Here is a 21,406-nt window from a genome sequence, read left to right on the forward strand (position 1 = left end):
TGACGGAATTTAGTGGACCTTGAATTATAGAGCTATAAAACAAGAAAAAGAAGGAATACTGATTTTGTATTTTTCTGTTGACCTTTTGTACCCTAGGCAGAGAAGAAAGGAAGGGAGCCAGGCTCCGACACCATTACCCCATTCCCAGTCGGACCACAGCCCCAAACTGTGAATAAGCCAAAGGAAGGGAGCTCCAAGCAGCGGCGGTGACTCTATGTTCCCACGTTTTCCGCGCACATGCTTTTCAAACTACTAAACAGTGTATATTTTTTGTAAAAAATTTCTATACGAAAGTTGCTTAAAAATATCATATTGATTCATTTTTTTTAAAAAAAATTAACAAATACTTAATTAATTACGCGCTAATGGACCGCTCTGTTTTTCGTGAGTGATGGCAAAACAGCCACCTCCCTCCCTGGCGAGGCGGTGGCGGCAGCTTCCCTAGCGGGCGGAGCAAACGACCGTGGCGACGACCCGATGCGGGGAGGAGGCGACGGCGGCGGCTGCTCGGCTGGTGATGGCGGCAGTTCGGCGCGGAGAGGAGGCGGCGACGGCGGTGGTAGCTTAGCGCGGGAAGGAGGCGATGGCGGCGGCTACTCTGCCATAGCGAAATTTCCCACCCTTCTTTCCACTCCCACGGAGGCTAATATTGGCCTAGAACGCACGGCCCAATAGGCAGGAGAAGACCAGTGGGCCACCTTGCCTTGTCCAGCCCGAGTGGTCGGTTTGGGCCCGGCCCAATAAGGAGGAGCAGACCAGTGGACCACCCCGCCTCTACTGGCTTCCAGCCCAAATGGTAGCTACAAATAGACAAACGCATTGGTGGTTTTGTAGAATGCCGCGGTGCATTATCTGTCCATTAATCTGACGTTTACGAACTAAACTGTGGCAAAGTGATAATTTGAAATCCTATAATTCTTCGGATAATGGAAATGTTTACGTCTTCGTCTTTTTGTTACCGCTGTAACTGTGATATGAAGCCGACAGATTGCTGCATTGGCTGATGAATTTAGCAGCAGGCCCTGCTGATCCTACTTAAATACTACTTTCTCTGATTTATATTATAAGATATTTTGGGTTTTAAATAGATTTCATATATGGTTATATGTATGTGTTTTATATACGTGTTCAAATTTATATAGATATTAGTAAATCTAGACGAAAAAGGAAGGTAAAAACGTATTATAATATATCAAAGGGAGGAAGTATATGTACTATGCGATCACTTGCCTTAGGCCGAAGGGATGTACTTTGTGTACCAATTAAGGATAAGACTTCATCTAACAAGAAGGTTCTGAGTAGTTTGAGAGCCAATTAAACAACCCAGACTTCACTAGACTGCAGGGTAATTCTTTGTTTAGGACTTGCCTTTCCGAAAAGCTTGCTTTTGTTGCACGCTGATCTCTACACCGTAGAAAGCGTGTTGGCTTTTCGCTAGACCAAGATGAAATCGTTGATTCTTTGATTGCGTTTGTTCACTGAATTATTGACGCCATTATTCGTCTGAGTGCTGCATCTATCCGTCTTTGTTAAAAATTTTCTGGAGGTTAGCTGCCAGTCTTGACACTCTCTGACTACCACTCTGACGCTTGGACTTGCATAATTGAGCGTGCAAATTGCACAAGACAACAGAGAGAAAATTGGAAAAGAAGTACAGAGAAAAATGGGGAAAAGTACAAAACTATAGGTGGTATGTTACTTCCTTGATCGTTCACATTTATTTTGTCAGGGTGTGATTTAAATTATTATATCCAGCTAAAGATGTGTGTGTATACTAGTATATACTACCAGCTTACAGAACTCTCAACAGAATCATAAATAAGAAATTGACGAGACTTGGAAACCAACGGGGAAAAAGAGATAACCTAACACCAACACCATGTAAAGAGAAGTTACCTTTTCACACGCCCAGAAAATCAGAATGACTGACTCATATAATGCACGAAGTTGGCGTAATTCGTTCTTAAAATAATTTCTTATGGCTAAGTACGAGAGTCTGCAGCACTAAAATCTGTTAAGTGCTCTAAGCACTTTCTGTTAACCCATAAATGCCTGGAAATGTACAAAGTTAGGAGTACTTTCAGCAATTATCCCTTATTAAGAAGCTGCAAAGTATATCAACCTTCGGTGTGAACACGCTCGCTTAACAAAGCTGCCACCTCAGCTTCTAGCTTTCAATAATTCCACTTGCTATGTGTTAATTAAATTACTTGACTCATATAACTATTGTTGGTTTATTCTGTCTTTTGGTGGATTTGATGGTGATGATGTAGTCAACACTAAATTAGTCTGAAGATGCACACGTCTCTGAACTTAAGTATACGTAGACAAGGACATTGTTACAAGCTGGAAAATTGTTTCTTACAAGGGCTGTGCCTTTCAACCTATCTGAACTACTTATTACTACTAGATGTCACGGCCATCAGATAGCAGAAATAGGCAAGAAATGGGGTAGGAATACGCACTTTTGGCCAAAGTATCTTGGCGAAAACGAATCGTGTATATATATGTGCATCTCATGACGAATGGTTTTCAAACATGAAGTGGTAGGTGTAGGCACTGGATTCTACTCGTATTTTGGTAGTCATAATATAATGTATCTTTGAAATTATATAAATGATTAGGAGTGACTCTAGAGTACAAATGTCGGTACACAAATACAAAATGGTTATGTCCAAATCAACTAAATATATCTTCAAGTATGTTGGAGCCGTTCCTGTTTTTTTTTTTTTATTTCACAGAGACTATGGGTGTGTTTAGTTCCACGCTAAAATTGAAAGTTTGAAAAAAAAAGTTGAAAGTTTATGGTGGTGTTTGGGATGGGAGTGACTTATTTTAGTCCCTCTCACAAAAAAAATGTCTTATGTTTTTGTGAGAGGGACTAAAATAAGTCTCTCTCATCTTAAACACCACCTATGTATGTAGGAAAGTTTTGATGTGATAAAAAACATAAAAGTTTGAAAAAAAAATTGAGAAGAATCTGAATATCTGAAGACGATACAGAAACTATTCCTGGGTATTTGAATACCTGCATTAAATGCTGCACCTGTACTTCCGTTTGTCCTGAAAAAGAAAAGAGACTGTGGAATCTAGTATGGATGTTGGTTTTCCTCGTTGAATTTTTATAGGCTCAAAAGGAGAAAGAAAAAAGAAAACCACGTCACTGTTAAATCATTGACCAGGAGAAGACCATCCCCTAGCCTAAGAAATCACTGTAATAATAGAGCATTTTTACCCACTGTGCATTTTTCATATTCAAATGTTTTTTACATGGGTAATTTTACCATCCTTGAGAATGTACCTAGAGGTGCCATATTTTCTAGTGTAAAATTTGATATCTTAAGATACTTAAAAAATTAGTGTAAAATTTTGCTACCTCACGTTACTTTCTTAACGACTGTAAAATTTCTCTTTTAACATTCAGCATTAGATCAGTTCCTTGCGGCTGGGTTTGGAATCTCGCTATATATATATCTTGGAGAGGCTCCCCATTTTTTTAATTCTGAACTCACCAAAAATTTCACATATATTCTAGTTTCGTCAAATTTGGTCAATTTTTGTTCCCCAACCGCTTGGAATTCAATTAAAATTTGTCTACACTTTGAATTTCTCCCTGCGAGATTTAGAGTATTACACGTTCTGGGACTATAGTTCTCAGGATGCTAAATTTTTGTACATATGCCACCCTGGGACTACAGTTCTCAGGATGCTAAATTTTTGTACATATGCCGTTCTGGGACACGTTCTGGGACTATTTTTGTTCGAACAACGATATGATGCAGCCGGCAGGACGTGTCGATCGATACAATTCAGAGTACATATTTCCACGTTTGATTTGTTTACACGCACGTTGATAATTGTGACTTCTGGCCCTCGTCATACGTGAGCAGCTAATATTGATTGGCTTGGCTAGCCATGGATGGCAGATTAGCACATCTGAAAGCTATAGCTAGGAGTAGATGAGATCGATCGATCACATGCGTTTAATTTTCCGCCGGAAAGAAAATCACATTCGTTTCCGAACTTCATGAGGACGCAAACCAGCATTGAGATGTACACACACCAGTGTCGTAGTTCGATCATTTTCAAAAGTAGTACTAATACTTATATTTTGTACAGCCATCCATGCACTCATATATGGATATTAATTCATGGATATATATGGTTCATCAATTCACTCGATCGGTGTGTACTGCTGTACTTGATTGCTGATCGATGAAGATACGATATTACTGCAAAAAATTCGATCGATCTCTGTACTGTGTGACTGATCACATGATGGAGCAGGGGCTCGGCTGCTCCTCGCAGTAGACCATCGACGGCGGCGGGTAGTAGCACGGAGGAGGAGGGCACCACGGCACGGGGAGCGTGGCCTGGCACGGGCACTCCGGCGGCTTCTTCTCCTCCTCCGGTTTCTTCTCCTCCTCCGGCTTCTTGTCCTTGACCTCCTCCACCTGCAGGACGTCGGCGAAGCGCACCTTCTTGCGGAGGCAGGTGACGAGGCAGGTCACGTCGACGCCGTCGCCGACGACCTCGAGGCGGTCCCTGTCGTCGCCGGTGATCGCCATCGAGATCACCCCGTCCGCCTTCGCCGCCACCCCCAGCGCCTTCGCCTTGCACCCGTCGCACGGCATGCACGCCTTGATCACGATCTTTTGCTGCAATCAATCAATTAATTACAGCAATTAATATTTCAAAATTTCAACAAAACGTACGCCATGAAAGCGATCGATCAGTCTCTCTGTCATACGCTGCTACTCCAGCTGCTTCAGAGAAATGCTCAAAATGTCAAAGGTATAAACCTCACCTTCATCTCGTCGTTCTACTATACGTATACGATACGTGATATGAACAAAGAGAGATGCAAACGCGAGCAAGATGATCTAGCTTGCTGCAGCTAAGCTGCGTGCGTTGCGATTTATTTCTAGCGGTGGATGCAGAAGGCCAGCGCCGGGGGCTCCTTATATAGCGCGAGAACCACACACGCACACTAGCTAATGCTCGAATATCGCCACTGTAGTAGCGGAGACTTGAATTAATTAAATTAAACGGCGATCGAGTTGGCGACGACGTAGTTAGAACATTCGACGCAGCTATATCGCTCGCCCAACTAAACAAATATACGAGTATATATGCGACCTAACTAACTAACTCGATCTGACGGAAAACGTATAATCATCTGAAACTAGCTAGCTAATCAGATGGGTCATGGGGGGTGAGTGTCCGGTTGGAGGGTGCGCGCTAGCTAATCATCGAGCTGGGACGACGCTGTATAGGTAGACGCGACGACTTGACTTGGTTCTTTGGTTGACGTCGATATATCGATCCAGATCTGAGCCCGCGCGAGCAAAATATTGTTCCAGTAGCGTGCATGGCTAGCTGCAGCAGCAGCTCAGTTTAACGGCGAGCTAGCACAAGCCACAAGCTTTGCTAGCAATAGCACACTTAAGCGCTGACAGCAGATTTACCGATACCGTTATTATTATTCCTACCAGAGATATACAGATACTGGATTTTCATCCTCTCAAGGGATACCCTCGTCTTTTACATATTATCTAAATAATTATTTAAATTTTTTAAAAATCAATAAGATAGATTAATATAAGATACAGAACCCAACGCACGGAGACAAGGTTAAATTCAAGTTCTACAATCTGTAACAAAAAGAACAAATTGATCTGAAATTAAGAGGGAAACTAGTATACATGTATTCACAATTATATATTGTTGTTGTTTTATAACTTGTGCATGTCTTTAAAATAATAGCATATTTTGTAGAGTGGTTTATGTTATATTAATCTAACTCATATATTTTTTTCAATTTTTTAATAATGATTTGGATGATATCGGTATAAGAACTAGAGGATAAACAATTTTCCATTAGAGCTAAACTTTCTACTACTAAATTTTCCATCTGATTTGGCAACGATAGATACTACTGCCAGGACTGCCCTAAACCAACAGCAGCTAGGAACACAAGTACCCCTAATAAAAGAGTGCATCGGAGAAAAATATATAGCGCAAATCGCATATATAGAATAAATCTAGAAGCTATCATAAGATGGCTATAAACGTCTGAGATTTGTTCACGTCATTATTGGTAAAACTGTTGACGTGAACAAATCTCAGGCGTTCATTTTTTTTATACAATGGTAGTTTCTAGAGTTATACTATATACATTATTTGCACTACATATTTTTCCATATCAATTGACATATGTTATAGTATTACACAACTATGTAGAAAACACTTTATATCATATAAAATATGTCATCGATATTGCACTTGAAATTTTATGGGCCTTCAGCTACTGCCTTCGCAGCTGCGCTACAGCCAACATGAACAGTGCCACACTCACTATACGCAGCCGCCGTAGCTGTTGCAGCCGACATGCCTATGTGAAAAGCACAATAAAAGATCAGTTGTTGTCAATTAATTGGCATATGTCATACTCCTATCACACGATTATGCTCAACCAATAATGATATAGATACTACTGCTAGGAATATCCCCACCGAACACGTACAACAGTACGTTGGCAGTAAAAACATTACCCTATGATATGGTCTTGCTGGCAGCATGTGCTTCGTAATCTTGTTTGGTTTGCTTTAATAGTAAAATATACTGGCCGTATACAAATTAATGTCGGTACAAATACAAGTATATATGTTCAGATCAACTAGAAATACATCTGCAGATATATATGTTGGAGATTTTAGCCCTTCTATTATTTTACAGAAAGTATTCCTAGAAATCTGAATATCTGATGAGTGATGATGATGACCCCATCTCTCAAATCTAGAGATACTGCCTTGTAAGCCTTTTAGACCTGCTAAGATGATCCATGTATATAGTAGGGGCTGAATTTATACACGAATAAGTCTCTCTCACAAAAGTATAAGTCTCTCTTAGTCCCTTCTTTCTAAACACCATCTAAATGTGAGGATTATTGTGGCCTTGTGGGGCAGATCGATCCTTTGTACAGAAAGTTTGTACTTCTTGTCCTGAAAGAAGAAGAGAAGCCCGGTGAATTTTCTCCGGCTCATGAGGACCAGGAAAACCACGCCTCTGTTAAAACATAGACCAGCAGAAGACCAGCTCCTACAAAATCACTGCATAATAACTATTGAGCTTCAATATTCACCGTATCTTTTTTTTTTCAGGTCATAATCACAAAAGTTCTTACGTCAATGTACAGAGAAACACGATATGTTACTGACGAGTGGTTTTTTACCAGGTGGGAGGAAAATGTCCTGGCATTTTCAAGACGGGGACCATGTTGCCGGGTCATATAGGAACATGGTCTTTGACCTCGTTTCTTATGGCCATGGTTTAGATGTTTTAGTATCATTTAAGATAGATGGTTTAAAATCTCACTATCTCGGATACTCCGGAAATTTCTTTTGAACTATACATTTGTATTTTGTTCTCAAACTTGGTTAAATTCTGTTTGAACTGCTTGAAATTCAACTAAAATTTGTTTACAACTCGAATTTCTCTCTGCAGGATATGATTGATCAACTGCCTAATATGCTTCATTCGCTCCATTGCTGTACTTAATCGCTGATGATGATGAAGAAACTACTCCAAAACAAAAATTACATGATGGAACATGTGCCATTCGGGCTCGGCTGGTCGCAGAAGACCACCGGCGGCGGCGGCCCGCCGTAGTGGTGGTGGTAGTAGGGAGTAGGAGGGTAGCACACCACCGGCGGCTTGGGCGGCTCCGGCTTGGGCGGATCCGGCTTCTTGGGCGGATCCGGCTTCTTCTCCTTCACCTCCTCCACCTGCACGATCTCCGCGTGGCCGATCTTCTTGCGGAGGCGGTTGACGACGCAGACCGGGTCGACGCCGTCGCCGACCACCTGCAGCCGGTCCTTGCCGTCGCCGGTGACCTCCACCGAGCTCACGCCGGTCGCCCCCGCCACCAGCGCCATGGCCTTGGACCGGCACTTCCCGCACGGCATGCTCACCTTGATCACCATCTTTTGCTGCAAATAATTCATCAACAACGCCAATAAGAAATCCATCAGCTTCAGAAAACGCTCAAAAATATTGCGAAAACTAAGCTGCATGGAAGCAAAACTCACACCTTCATCGCGTTCTGCGTGAATTAAAGAGGCTCCGTCGAATTCGATCCTTTTTCGCGAACGCGCAATACGATTGCACGTCTTTCTAATTCGATCGTTTTGCAATGCACAATGCAGATGCAAACGCCGATCGACCAATGTGAGCTCGTTCGCGATCAGCTGAAGCTAGCTGCGTGCGTCGCGATCGTAGCTAAAGCTGTGGAGGAGAAAGCGACGCCGGGGAGCTCCTTATATAGCGCGGGAACACGCGCTGGCAAGCCGTGCCGCGCGGCAGCTAACACTGCTCGCCACCGTACTAGCTAGCAGAGAGGTTTGGCGACGACGTAATTAAGAACATTCCACGCAGCTAATCTCCCAATTAAACAAACGCGCACTAACTCCACTGACGGAACGCGTTGGCTGTGTCAGGATCAAATTAATGTCTGAAACTAATCATCCATCTCTTGGCCGACGGGTTATTCCCGATTGGAGTTGCTAATTAATCAGGCTCTGAGAGACTGTGTGTGTGATTGTGTACAGGTGGACGTACGACGACTTGACTTGGTTCTTGTAATCTTGTTGGTTGACGTCGTCGTCGAGGATCCAGATCTGATGAGCTGCGCGAGCGAAATTCTATTAATTAATTGCCCCAGTCGTGGCTGTGCAGCGGCCATTCAGTTTAACGGCAAGCTCGAGCTTGCTAGCTAGCACACGCCTGAGCTGACAGCAGAGTTCAGTTGTGCTACTGCTACGAGCATACTATTTTTTTAAAAAAATAAACCAACCTCATATGAAACGTGACATATCTCGTACAAAGATGTTAATTTATTTTAAAACGTATGGAGTACGACTGCCAGGACTGCTGAAGTGCCGTTTAGTCCAACACTCCTATGTCCTGTTTAAACAGGAACTTCTAGCAGCTCTATAGCCTTTTTCCTAAATCATCTAGCTAGATTCCAAAACTATGTAATTGTATATAACCCAGAAAATAAACTAAAAGGTTAGAATGTACTTTCTCCGTTTTATAATGTAAGTCATTCTAGCATTTCCCATATTCATATTGATGTTAATGAATCTAGATAGATATCAATATGAATGTGGAAAATGGTAAAATGACTTACATTATGAAATGGAGGGAGTAACAAATCTAGATTTTTAGATTACGAATAGTTGGCTACTCACAATCTGTTTCTTTAGAATCTCGAATAGGATCTTAGTTGATACTCTACTGCTTAATTTCATTTTTTCTATAAGAAAACCGTGGTATCAAAAACGAAAATGTCTGGTATATGTCACGTGGATGCGGGTATCAGATTTGGCATACCTGAAACTTTAATTACCGAATAATGTCGTCTAATATTGAAAACGGAAACCCAAACGGCCAGTATCAGCCTGCACATCATATAGCCTAATAATGTAGGTCCACCTTTGGGTTTGTTTAATTTACTGTGTTGTGCAACTTGCATATGCACATGTGACATCGTAAAGATGTCTTATGGTACTTGGAAATTAGCAGAGGATTTTACTTGCTTGGTTTTCTGTCAAAAAGTGATGTCATTATAAATACAATGGTCTTTCTTCTATAAAGAGAAAATTAGCAGAGATTGGATTTACCGATATTGATTTAAGGTATTAGAGAAATGGGCTCTTTTTCAATGCTCCTATTCGATTATTATTGATACATTTTCCTAACAACTTCTGGTAGTTTTTTTTCCTCAATTAATTAATCTATCACAGAAAAAAAAATCAATTCTGCCCTTCCTACTTGATTCTTCATGCCAGAAATTACATGCTAAGCTACAAGTTTGGCAGCCACCTCAATTTATTCTCAGTTTTGTAATATGAGGACTTAAAATATGGTTCAAACAACCGGACATCTGGTTCGAATAAAAATAACTTTTAGTCATTTCTCTTTTTATTTTTTATTTGTAGGATTTCACTTGTTATGGCATGTACAATAGTTGTCAACAGTGGTCTCTTTACGTTGCTAATTAGGAATACTTGTTGACATGGAAGAAAGAGAAAAATGAGAGACAAAACATCGTTCTTATGCATGACAACGGCTTAACAACGACTTTTAATCACTATAATATGGAAATATGGTTGCATGAGGGTAAAAGAATGGAAAGAATATTAACAAAAAATAATATTTTTGAGTTAATGATTAGAGTCTTTATCGTCTCAACTATTGTACAGACACGGCCACTAAATAATCTTGTATTGTTTAAGAGACCATACTCATCTTTACCATTGAACATGCCCTTATGCTTACAATTATTTTAAAAGAAGTTTTTTCAAGGAGGTTACCAAATTAAACCTTAGGTTAGAAGAATATGACATCTTGCTTAATTTGGCAGTGATATCCGTGTCACCTTTTCTCCCACATGATTGAAACAAAGCATGACAAAGATGGACACTAAATCAAAGAGCTGACGACAGAAGAATGTGACCGGAGCACAACAGTTTTCTTCCTTAATTTCTCAGTTCTCTTCTAGAACAGAAACTAAGTCGATTCGTTCCAAAAAAAAAAAAAGGAACAGAAACTAAGCATGCACAGCAGTTTTACTGTACAGTATTTCTCAAGGAAAGACATGTGATTATTGGAAAGGACGAACATATATAGCAAAAATTCAAGGTAAATACCTGAGCACAAACACAGCCTCTTTCGAACCTAGATCTTGAAAGAACCGCGGCGCCGGCCGAGAAGGGGCAAGAGCAGCGGGAGAGGCCGACTTCGTCGCGACCGCGTGGGGCACTGGGGTGGTCCAGGAAGTTGATTTGGGCCCATGGGACAAGACAGCCCACTAGCCAGGCCAGGGATTAAAAAGGGAGTACTATGTCAGAAAAGATATTTATTAGCCAGTTGATTAAAGCTTTAATTAGTCAAACTTTTAAGTGTTAGGATAATGATATCAAAGATTCATGCATGTTTTACCGTAAATAGAGACATCTACCCACTTTTGATGTCCGTTCTCAGTAGCCACATAACTCCGATCGATATGCAAATTAAATGAAGTCCATCGGTCTTGTTCCATTGTACTGTGAGGGGCTATTTGGTTGACGGCTAAGTTTATCACATCACGTTTGCCGTAAGTCTAAGGGGTTATTTTGGTATTTCTATTCTAGTAGCGCAAACTACAAAAAAAAAAACTCACTAGCAGGCTAGAAAATTAGCTAACATTTGGGGTATAGAACAAGTGAATGATGAACAACAAAATGCCATTTATTTTTTTCCCCAAATGAGTAAGACGCCATTTAATTAGAAACATCTCTGTAAAACATGTTAACATCTTGTTGGGTTATAAGTTCAATGTCGTCTCTATGTTTACGTGATGAGCGGTTAATAGAACTAAGCGGAGTATTCTGTAAATATTAAAAATTCAATAATTTACTGGTAATGTTATTTGTAACAAAATACTATCAATATAGGTGACAAAGGTATTTCGTGGCAACCTAATTGCAACCGCAAGTATGTTAACGTCTCTCTGCTTACACAACATGATGCACTAGCAAAGAAACCTCGTTAGTGCCGATTCTAAAATCCTCATGTGTACAGGTTTTGGTCTAGCACCATGAAATTAAGCAGCATTAGTTTTTACAACCGATGCATGTAAGGTATATATATTCGCCGGTTTTAGTTGAGTGACTAATCTACGTGATGGAACAGAGGTGCACTTGATAGTGTAATATAAGGGTCATGTGGTTTCAATCTCAATATCCCGTGTTCAATATCCTTAACACGTTCACAATTTCTTCTTAAAAAAGTGCTTGAAGAGACATCTCTTCCTTCAAATCTCATTTTTTTTCTTTAATTTCTTTTTCCATTTTTACATTGTGGAACAGGCGCTGGGCTCGTCGCAGACGACGACCGCCGGCGGCGGCGGCGCGTAGCTGTAGCGAGGGTAGCACGGCTTGCAAGTCGGATCCTCCGGCGGCGGGCACCAGTAGGGAGGCCAGTAGCACGGCTTGCATTCCGGCTCCTTCTTCTCCTCCTCCTCCTTCTCCTCCTCCACCAGCAGGATCTCGGCGTAGCACACCTTCTTGCGCAGGCAGATGACGAGGCGGGTCACGTCGACGCCGACGCCGACGACCTCCAGCTTGTCCCTGTCGTCGCCGGTGATCGCCAGCGAGATCACCCCGTCCGCCGCCCTCGCCGCCACCTCCAGCGCTTTCGCCCGGCACCCCTCGCACGGCGCGCACACCTTGATCACGATCTTTTGCTGCGCAATACAAATCAAAGAACGACCATATATGTATTAAGAAATTAAACGAGATCATTTCTCGTTTCTTCTTCTGCAGTACCACTTGATCTCTCTGCGTCAGAATGTTCAGAGGAGATGGAGTTCATCGGAGACCGATTTTTCTTACCTTCATTTGGAAGCCGTACGTTTATCTGCGCTGTTATGATCACCGGCTATCAACAGAAACAGTTTCAGAAAGCAGATGTCCGTTTGTACGTGGCGATGAATTGGGTGGCTATAGCTAGCTAGCTACTGAGTATTGAATCGATCAGCAGTTTTAGAGCTCGAAAAACCAAGATCAAATTAACTGCCTTGTGAATCGTGATGGATACGATCGACCGAGCTACGCACAAACGGCTCTATATATACTACACACAGCTGCAGGTATTAGCTAGGGGCCGGGCCGGGGCGTATATATGTACAGTACGTGTGCGCAGGTGAGAGAGAAGGAAGCAACACGAGCCTATTCGATCGGAACCACACATCGCACTCCATCGTACAGTAGCAGCTAAGCTCCGATCGAGCTAGTAATAATTAGTACTCGGACAACTACGTACGTTCCTAACACACACTGATGACTGACCAATTAAACGCCCGGGTTCTCGGGATCGAGAGCTAGTGACCATGCAACCGATCGATGCACGCATGATCGGAAAGTCCGGACGCCACACGCAAGAGGATTCACCCGTGGAGAATATTAGAGAGTGACTCGACTTTTGCCGAGATACGTTTGTATCGTATGATTTTTTTTAAAAAAAAATATAGTATAAATGTAGATACTCACAACATTCACTTCGTGTGTTGTACTCCCTCCGTTCCTAAATATTTGACGTCGTTGACTTTTTTAAATATGTTTGACCGTTCGTCTTATTCAAAAAATTTAAGTAATTATTAATTATTTTCCTATAATTTGATTCATTGTTAAATATACTACTACTACTCAAGTTCTTGAATAATATTCATAAAAGTTTTTGAATAAGACGACGGTCAAACATATTTAAAAAAATCAACAGCGTCAAATATTTAGAAACGGAGAGAGTATAATATATTTTCTATACCGATCGATCGATCATCAACTGATCGTCGGGGTCCGTCCATCGGTCTAAACGTCGAAGACGATGACCGGGTCAAGTGTTCGCGCGCGCAAGCTAAGCACGAACACAGATCAACTTGCGCGTGGCGGCGTGCAAGATTCAGCGTGCGGAGCAGCAAACGTCATGTACAGAGCTTTCGATTCAGTCGATCGTGCCCCTACCAGGGTTTACCTTATCGCTTGGGCTGGGGTTATCACCACCCCGCGGTAGCGCGATAACCGTGATAATCGCGTGATAATCGCATGATAATCGTCTAAAATCGTACAAAAATCACATCCAAAAATTCGAATTCAAAACTCAGCGGCGCGGTTTCACCGCGATAATCACACGGTTTACCACGATAACCACGATATTCACACGGTTATCGCGGGCTGTATAGCTGAAATCATGTAAATGTAAAATAAATAGGGTAAAAAAATCAAAAATATGGTTGAATATGTGTAGAAAACTAGAAATTGAGAATAATTGGAAGAATATGTAGGATACTTAAGGCCTAATATTCTCTTCCTTTTTAATTTGTAAACCATTTTTGGTTTTACCCTCAAATTTAAATTTAGCTTACTCTATTTCAAAAAAATTCTTCACAATTGGCAATTACAAATCAAGAACTACATCCATGAATTTTTTCAGTTTTTTTCGATTTTTTCCCGGAATTTTGAATTCGGTCAAAATTCATCCAAACCATATCGCCGGTTTCCCCTACCGTACCCCCACGATAAGCGCGATAACCACGATAATCGCACGATTATCGTGCAATAAGTAAAACCTGGCCCCTACTCCACCGTACTAACACCGGAGTAGGCGTCTACTCTATCCATCAAAAAAACCCAACCTAGTTAAAGACACTCCCTCCGTTTCACAATGTAAGTCATTCTAGCATTTTTCACATTCATATTGATGCTAATAAATCTAAATAGATATATATGTATGGATTCATTAGCATCAATATGAATGTGGGAAATGTTAGAATGAATTGCATCGTGAAACGAAGGAAGTAGGACATATTTTACTATAATGAATCTGGATAACCCATATTCAAATTCATTAACGTATCACATCCTTAAGTTTTTTTTATGGAGAAATACGACGTCGAGGGAACTGGGCATGACTTGATTAGCTCGTCCGCTGCATGCTCGCGATTGACTTCTGGCTTCTGCACCATACTCCCTGGCTCGCCATCTAGCTAGCTATAGCTAGGTTAATTATGCTCCCTGGCTCGTACGTTGACTAATTAATCAAGGAGCAGAGATGCATAAACTTAGCACATTGCGAATACATGCAATATATAAATTCTAATATCGGGGGACCCAAATTTTGGATAGTTTGAACAGTTTTTTTTTCAATTCTGGACATATTTTCACAGAATTTGAATTTAAATTTAATTTGAACATACATCCTACTACCAGAAACCATGGGTACACCTGAAAATTTGAAAACCGTCAACCTTCAGCATACTGGAATGTTTTTTTTATTGTCTGAAACTTTTTTATTTTAAAAATAAACCATCATAAAACTAATTTTAAAAATCTAAACTCTTTTAGTCACGGCGGTTATATTGGCGTGGTCAAATAATACTGCCATGCCAATCAGACTAGTATGATATAATATTGTTTTAGCACGCTAGTTCGGTCAAAAAGGTGCAGATCTTATAAATAAGTTTTGGATATATTTATCTTTAAAACTAAAGATTAGAAAAAAAAAATCCAGCGTACTGTGGACAAACTATAGTACGGCTGTCGTTGCGCTGTATATATTCATGGGTAAACTGATCTGCAGGCTGCAGCAACACTGCTTGACTGGTTCAGGCGATGACCCGTGGCGTTTACTTTCCAATTTCAGAAGTACAGGCTTGCTTGAATATTCTTCCGTTGCCACCATAAATTAACCCACTTGATCATTCATGGTCGTGGAATCCGGCCGTTGACCTCTTCTGCTACCTTCAATTCGTTTGGTACACAGTTGCGCGTAGTAGTACTGTATCTTTTGAGGCGCATGCAAATTGATATGTGAACGGCTATTCTAAAATCGATCGAGAAGCTTTTCGAGAGCTCAATCTAAAAGATGCAAATTCTTCGTGTGGTTGGTTACCCAACACCGCAGTTCGACTAGCTTAAAATTGCCCAATGATGCTAATAGTGTGGATCAGCTAGCTATAGCTAGCAGAATGTACTAGCAGTTGGGTAGGCAGGCAGCATGCATGCATAAGAGCATGTACAATAGCAAACTATTAGCCGACTATAAATATATTTTTAATGAGATAAAAGATAAGAGAGAAGAGCAGCGGGCTACAGATCTGTAACTAGCGGACTCCAAGACACAGTGTGTATATATGACAGGTGGGACTATATATTAATAGTATAGTAAGCAATTATTGTATGAATTGGCTACTAGATTGGTTATAGGTGAATTGCAGTTAGTAGTGGGCTATACTATTAAACTTGCTCTAAGAGGCTGCAAATAATTATCCCTCGTACTGTACTACTATTTGATAGCAACCAGCAATCTACTACTAATAAGTGCTAATAACCATTGATGGGAAGTGAAAAAACAAGGGGCTGGAACGGCTCATTTTTCAGGGTCATATGATTGAATTGGTACTCGATCGTAATGTTGACACTCTAGCAATCTGGCAAAGGAAGAAAACTTCCACTCTTGTAGCATTAATAATCGTCAATCTTCCCCTAGCAATTTGGACATAAGAAGCTGTGGGATGGTGTGAGTTAACAGTCGCTCTCGCATTCTTAAATAGTTCAAAAGTCGTCCTCTAGAATAGGTCGTCGATCCAGTTCTCTGGAATTTTGTCGGGTTTTCAACTAATATATTTGTGTCACATGTCAGTTATCTTGCATATACAGTACACATAGATATATGTCCATTTCACTGCATTAAGCAGTTTGTACATTTGGTAAGTAGTCGTTAGTAGACCTTTTTCAGTTTTTTTACTCATGTTAACATGTGTACTCCAATCACAGCGTAACGAACCCTGGTCGTATATGCTCCCTCCTTTTCATACTCCCTCCTTTTCTAAATATTTAACGCCGTTGATCTTTTTAAATATGTTTGATTATTCGTCTTATTTAAAAACTTTTATAAAATATGTAAAACTACATGTATACATAAAAATATATTTAATAATGAATGAAATGATAGAAAAAATTAATAATTACTTAATTTTTTTTCATAAGACAAACGGTCAAATATATTTTAAAAAGTCAACGGCGTCAAACATTTAGGGATGGAGGGAGTACATATGTTTCGATACTGACTTTTGTTTAAATTTGCATAAAAAAATTTGAGCACAAGTTTCTATCTATCACGATAACATGTTAATTAGTCAACGTTCAACACATTATGGAAGTATTGTTTTCAAGGTAGATTTTAGTCTAAAAATACCTAACTTCTAGTCTAGCTAGCTATATATATATATATATATATATATATATATATATATATATATATATATATATATGTATATATATATATATATATATATATGTATATCTATATATATATATATATATATATATATATATATGTATCTATATATATAGTCTATGTCTATATATCTCTATCTCTATGTCTGTCTGTCTATCTCTCTCTCTTCGTTCTGTCTTCTCTCTCTCTGTCTCTCTGTCTGTCTTATCTCTGTCTCTCTCTGTCTGTCTCTCTCTCTGTCTCTCTCTGTCTAGGCTCTCTCTCTGTCTCTCTCTGTCTGTCTCTCTCTCTTCTCTCTCTGTCTGTCTCTCTCTCTGTCTCTCTCTGTCTGTCTCTCTCTATCTCTCTGTCTGTCTCTCTCTGTATATATATATATGTATATATATATGTATATATATATATATATATATATATATATATATATATATATATATATATATATATATATATATATATATATATAAGACACACACGCGCGCGCTATATGGTAGCTCCAGCATGCCAGTCTATCATTGAATTAATGGGCGATCGATCGAAGATTGATTTTTATGCATCTCAGCTCACCAACTCATGCATGATCCCTGATCTCCTTCGCCGTTCAGTACAGTGTATATATACGTAGTACGTGCATTTGGCAGCACCTGACCGATTCAAACACATATGACACATGCATGCATGTCCCACGGTTATAGCAAATGTTAATAATACAGCCGACCTGTTGGCTATAAGTTTTTTTTAGCCTTCTCTCAGCCTGCCCATATAATAGTTAGCTATTTACAATTAATACATGGCCCACTTGTCTCTTTCACAGAGTTTTGTAGTTCTTATGTCCAAGCCGGCTATAAATTTACAGCCTGTTTCTTCTCTCTCTCCTCTCTTTCTTCTCCACCTCAGCATTTAGCCGGCTTATAACTTACTATTATACTTGCTCTTAGAAGAAGAGAGGCGCAGGCTAGCTGGATGCCCGGATCTTTTTTGTCAGCCAAGGACGAAGCTGCATGCAGGCTCTGGCTGTCATCTGTCAACTCGTGTAACCTACAGCTAGAAACACCGGCTGTCGACCGTGTCAGGTCCGTGTGTACGTAGGCCTAGTTTAGTTACTAATTTTTTCTTTAAATTTTTAATTTTTTCATCCTATTAAAATTTTTCTACACATAAAATTTTAATCTTTTTGTCACATCGTTCTAATTTCAATCAAACTTTTAATTTTAGCGTTAACTAATTAAACACACCCATGCTCTCTTGAACTGCTGGTCGCGGCGCCTCGCTAGCTCGATCGCCCCGAACCGCATGCAACGCGACGCGCGTGCTGTTGTGTTGCCGGTTGCCCGCATCCTGCATTCCTGCGTTACGTCCTGCAGATTTTCTTCATTGTCATGCTATACGTCCGTCCGGGATCGGAGCGCGACTATGCTAGCACGCGCGCGTAGGCTAGGGCAGGCGAGGCTAGGCATGCGTGCGCGCAACTTGGCAATTTGCCGTGGGCGAAAGGCCCGCGAATCAACGCCTATGGCCGCGACCCGCGAATCCGCGCGCCGCCGCCCGCGCGCGGATGGTGGGACGTCGGACGGTCGGTCGCGCGCGCGCGCACTCCATCGCGCGTACTCGTACGTGTATGTGCGGCCGATGGCCGGGCTTGGAATTTCATCACGCACACCCAGCCGCACACGTACGACTACGAGGGGGGTTAGGTTTGTTACGCACGCTAGCTACTACATACTACTATACATACCTCGTCGTCGTCGTCACTGTCGCAGTCTCACAGAGGGTACCAACATATGCATGGAGGGGAGGCAGGGAGAAGCCGTCGTCCGTGCCGGACTCCCGGTTGGAGGCACGTACATCAGCTTAGCTAGTAGCTAGCTAGCCGTGTTTTTCTGACGATGGATTGCGGCGTTCAAGGCGTTGTGTTGCTTCCGTTCCGTATGTAGTAAACTAATGACGCGCCCCGTACGTACGTTGCGACCGTGCAAGTTGGGAGAGACTAACACATACTCTCCCCATGCATGAACACAGATTAGTTGGAGAGGTGTGGCATGCAGAAACCGGGGCAACAGGGAACCGTGCCTAACCCCCTACCATGATATATCCTCGGCACATTTCTTTCTTCGAAAACACATCCTCTATCGGAACATTTGCATTGTGTGAGGGGAACAAATTAAAAAGCGTACTTGTACAGTAAAACTTTATGATATATATAAAAGAGGGGTGGTTTGCCTAACTAGCTCTAGGGCCGTACCCTATATATGCTGCTAGCTATATAGACCGACGTCGTGTGATATTATGTAGGCCGGCCGGTTGTTTTGATTTTAATATTCGTGTGAGATCATATTCTACAAAACAGCAAATTGTTAATACTAGCTTTAAGCTAGGTTTTAGTATCACAATTAAACCTGGCACTCGAAGCTGGTTTAGGTAAAAACACTTCCACTCAGAAATGGCATTAACTAATTAATTCCATTTCTAGGTCTTGCACGTTGTGTTTTTCTGCAGTGTAATTCTCACCTCAATATCATAAATTCATGAAATCCTTGAGTTTATGTCTTCAATCCGCTAGGCTAATTATGTGCCATTGTTTAAAGACGTCTTAGGAGGTTACACGTTGTTGTCTACATAATGTCTCACCTTATTTGCTATGTCTTTTTGTGTTTATGTCTTCTACTGGTTCAATTATATGTTGTTGTATGTCTAAATTAAGTAAATATGCGTGCGTATTAATTATGTAGTCCATCTCTATAACATGGTTTTATGCATATCCGTCCTCCACTTTACTACTTGTAGTAAGGGAAAGCCACACATGAAGCATTACCATGTCCACCCCACATTTATATTTTGGAGGTTTGTCACATTAGCCTTATTATTTCGAGCGAAAGTTCGCACTTTGACATGGCACAAAGAATTCTCATTTATGACATACTTGTACAATATGCAGCAGATCCATATCCCGTCCTTATCAAGTTAGGCAATATTGTAACTCTCTGAGCATGACATGGCAATCATGCATCTCGCGCTTCTCTATCACTTTTGAATGTTTCTAGTCCAAGTCAAGATGACTTACTGATGTTGTGTTGACACGATTGGTTGATAATGTTATCTTGAGATGACATGAGACAAGATTATAAGAATTTTTACCGTCCTTGAAAGACACCAAAATTTACTGGAGGTACCGAGAGCATGATTTTACACTAAAATTTAAGAGCAATTTTACCATCTTTTAGGAGGTACCATGAGGTACCTATGAGATACCAAATTTATAATAAAAAAAGGTGGTATCACTTGGTATCTTCTCAAGGACTGTAAAATTGCTCAAAATTTAATCCTAAGATCACTCAAGCTTTATAACTGTGTCTATTCACAAATTTTTGTGCTTACACGGATTGGCTTATGTTCTTTTCCTTCTCTGAAGCTACTATAGTTTTTTTGCCAACGTGTGGAGCCGATGTTCTCTCCTGTTTCCTGTCCAAGCCAATAAGATTGAAGATGGCATATTTAGAGGGTGTTTAGATTCAGGGGTGTAAAGTTTTGGCGTGTCACATAGGGTATTATATAGGGTGTCGCATGGGGTGTTCGGGCACTAATAAAAAAACTAATTACAGAATCCGTTAGTAAACCGCGAGACGAATTTATTAAGCCTAATTAATCCGTCATTAGCAAATGTTTACTGTAGCACCACATTGTCAAATATGGAGCAATTAGGCTTAAAAGATTTGTCTCGCAAATTAGTCACAATCTATGCGATTAGTTATTTTTAGCCTATATTTAATACTTCATGCAGGTGTTCAAACATTCGATGTGACATGGTGAAAAGTTTTGGGGTGGGATCTAAACAGGCCTTACACAATCGTCATGTCATGTTGAAGTGGCCAGAGAAAAGCCCTCTGGGCCCAATGCCCCAATGGTCATAGTTGTGCGTGTTCCTTTTCTAGTTCAAGTTGAGAAAACTTGACGATGTCGTATTTAGACGAGTTATGCCATATTTGAGGTAGTCAGAGACAAAACCAAGCTAGCCAAATGGGCGTGCCTGTGTGTATATGTCACGCCCATGTGGATGGTCTCGTGGAAACATATGTAATGAAAACCTGAAAAAGTTTTATAGGAGGTAAAAATTTAACTCATGATAACGCGAATAAATCTCATACTTATGTTTTCTCATCTTACAATAGTTTTCAAATTTTTCATTATATATTTTCTGCATGTTCAATGCCAATATGTGATTTTTTTTCCCCTCAGTCCAACCTGAGAAGACTCGATGATATCACATTTAGACTATCATGCCATGTTCAGGTGGAAAAAATAAACATTTTTGGCTCTAGCTGTTTCTCATTCATCTTCCTCTCGAGAGCGCAATTGAATTTTGTATCTGGTTTCCTGTCTTGAAACTTTTCCTTGGTTCCTTCCTAGTTCCTAGAATCCACAAGCACCTTTGATTTTTTTTTTCTCCCTCGCAGTAAAATGACTGTTGATGACATTAGCCACACCACAAATTAAATCTAAGTGAAAATTACCGAAGGAGGAAAATATAGTCTTTCTAGAATGATGGTGTTCATCTCACACAGATGTGATTGGT

At 40.6% G+C, this 21,406-nt stretch overlaps 3 protein-coding genes across 3 annotated transcripts; all 3 read right to left on the bottom strand.

Annotated features, from left to right (window-relative positions):
* Positions 1-4,071: 4,071 nt before the first annotated feature.
* Positions 4,072-4,930, bottom strand: LOC127771564 (heavy metal-associated isoprenylated plant protein 16-like). The gene is made up of 2 exons (XM_052297488.1): positions 4,808-4,930; positions 4,072-4,658 (listed from the first exon to the last, which is right to left on the bottom strand). The coding sequence occupies exons 1-2, from the start codon at positions 4,811-4,813 to the stop codon at positions 4,272-4,274; spliced, it is 393 nt and encodes a 130-aa protein (XP_052153448.1). The 5' UTR covers positions 4,814-4,930; the 3' UTR covers positions 4,072-4,271.
* Positions 4,931-7,403: 2,473 nt separating this feature from the next.
* LOC127771562 (heavy metal-associated isoprenylated plant protein 16-like) lies at positions 7,404-8,476 on the bottom strand. Its single transcript, XM_052297487.1, has 2 exons — positions 8,093-8,476; positions 7,404-7,991 (listed from the first exon to the last, which is right to left on the bottom strand). The coding sequence occupies exons 1-2, from the start codon at positions 8,096-8,098 to the stop codon at positions 7,599-7,601; spliced, it is 399 nt and encodes a 132-aa protein (XP_052153447.1). The 5' UTR covers positions 8,099-8,476; the 3' UTR covers positions 7,404-7,598.
* Positions 8,477-11,750: 3,274 nt separating this feature from the next.
* On the bottom strand, positions 11,751-12,659 carry LOC127772044 (heavy metal-associated isoprenylated plant protein 47-like). The gene is made up of 2 exons (XM_052298018.1): positions 12,438-12,659; positions 11,751-12,289 (listed from the first exon to the last, which is right to left on the bottom strand). Exons 1-2 carry the CDS (start codon positions 12,441-12,443, stop codon positions 11,897-11,899), a joined length of 399 nt encoding a protein of 132 aa, XP_052153978.1. The 5' UTR covers positions 12,444-12,659; the 3' UTR covers positions 11,751-11,896.
* Positions 12,660-21,406: the final 8,747 nt, after the last annotated feature.

The sequence above is a fragment of the Oryza glaberrima genome, chromosome 4, assembly GCF_000147395.1.
Source record: "Oryza glaberrima chromosome 4, OglaRS2, whole genome shotgun sequence".
In the NCBI taxonomy this organism is placed as follows: Eukaryota; Viridiplantae; Streptophyta; class Magnoliopsida; order Poales; family Poaceae; genus Oryza; species Oryza glaberrima.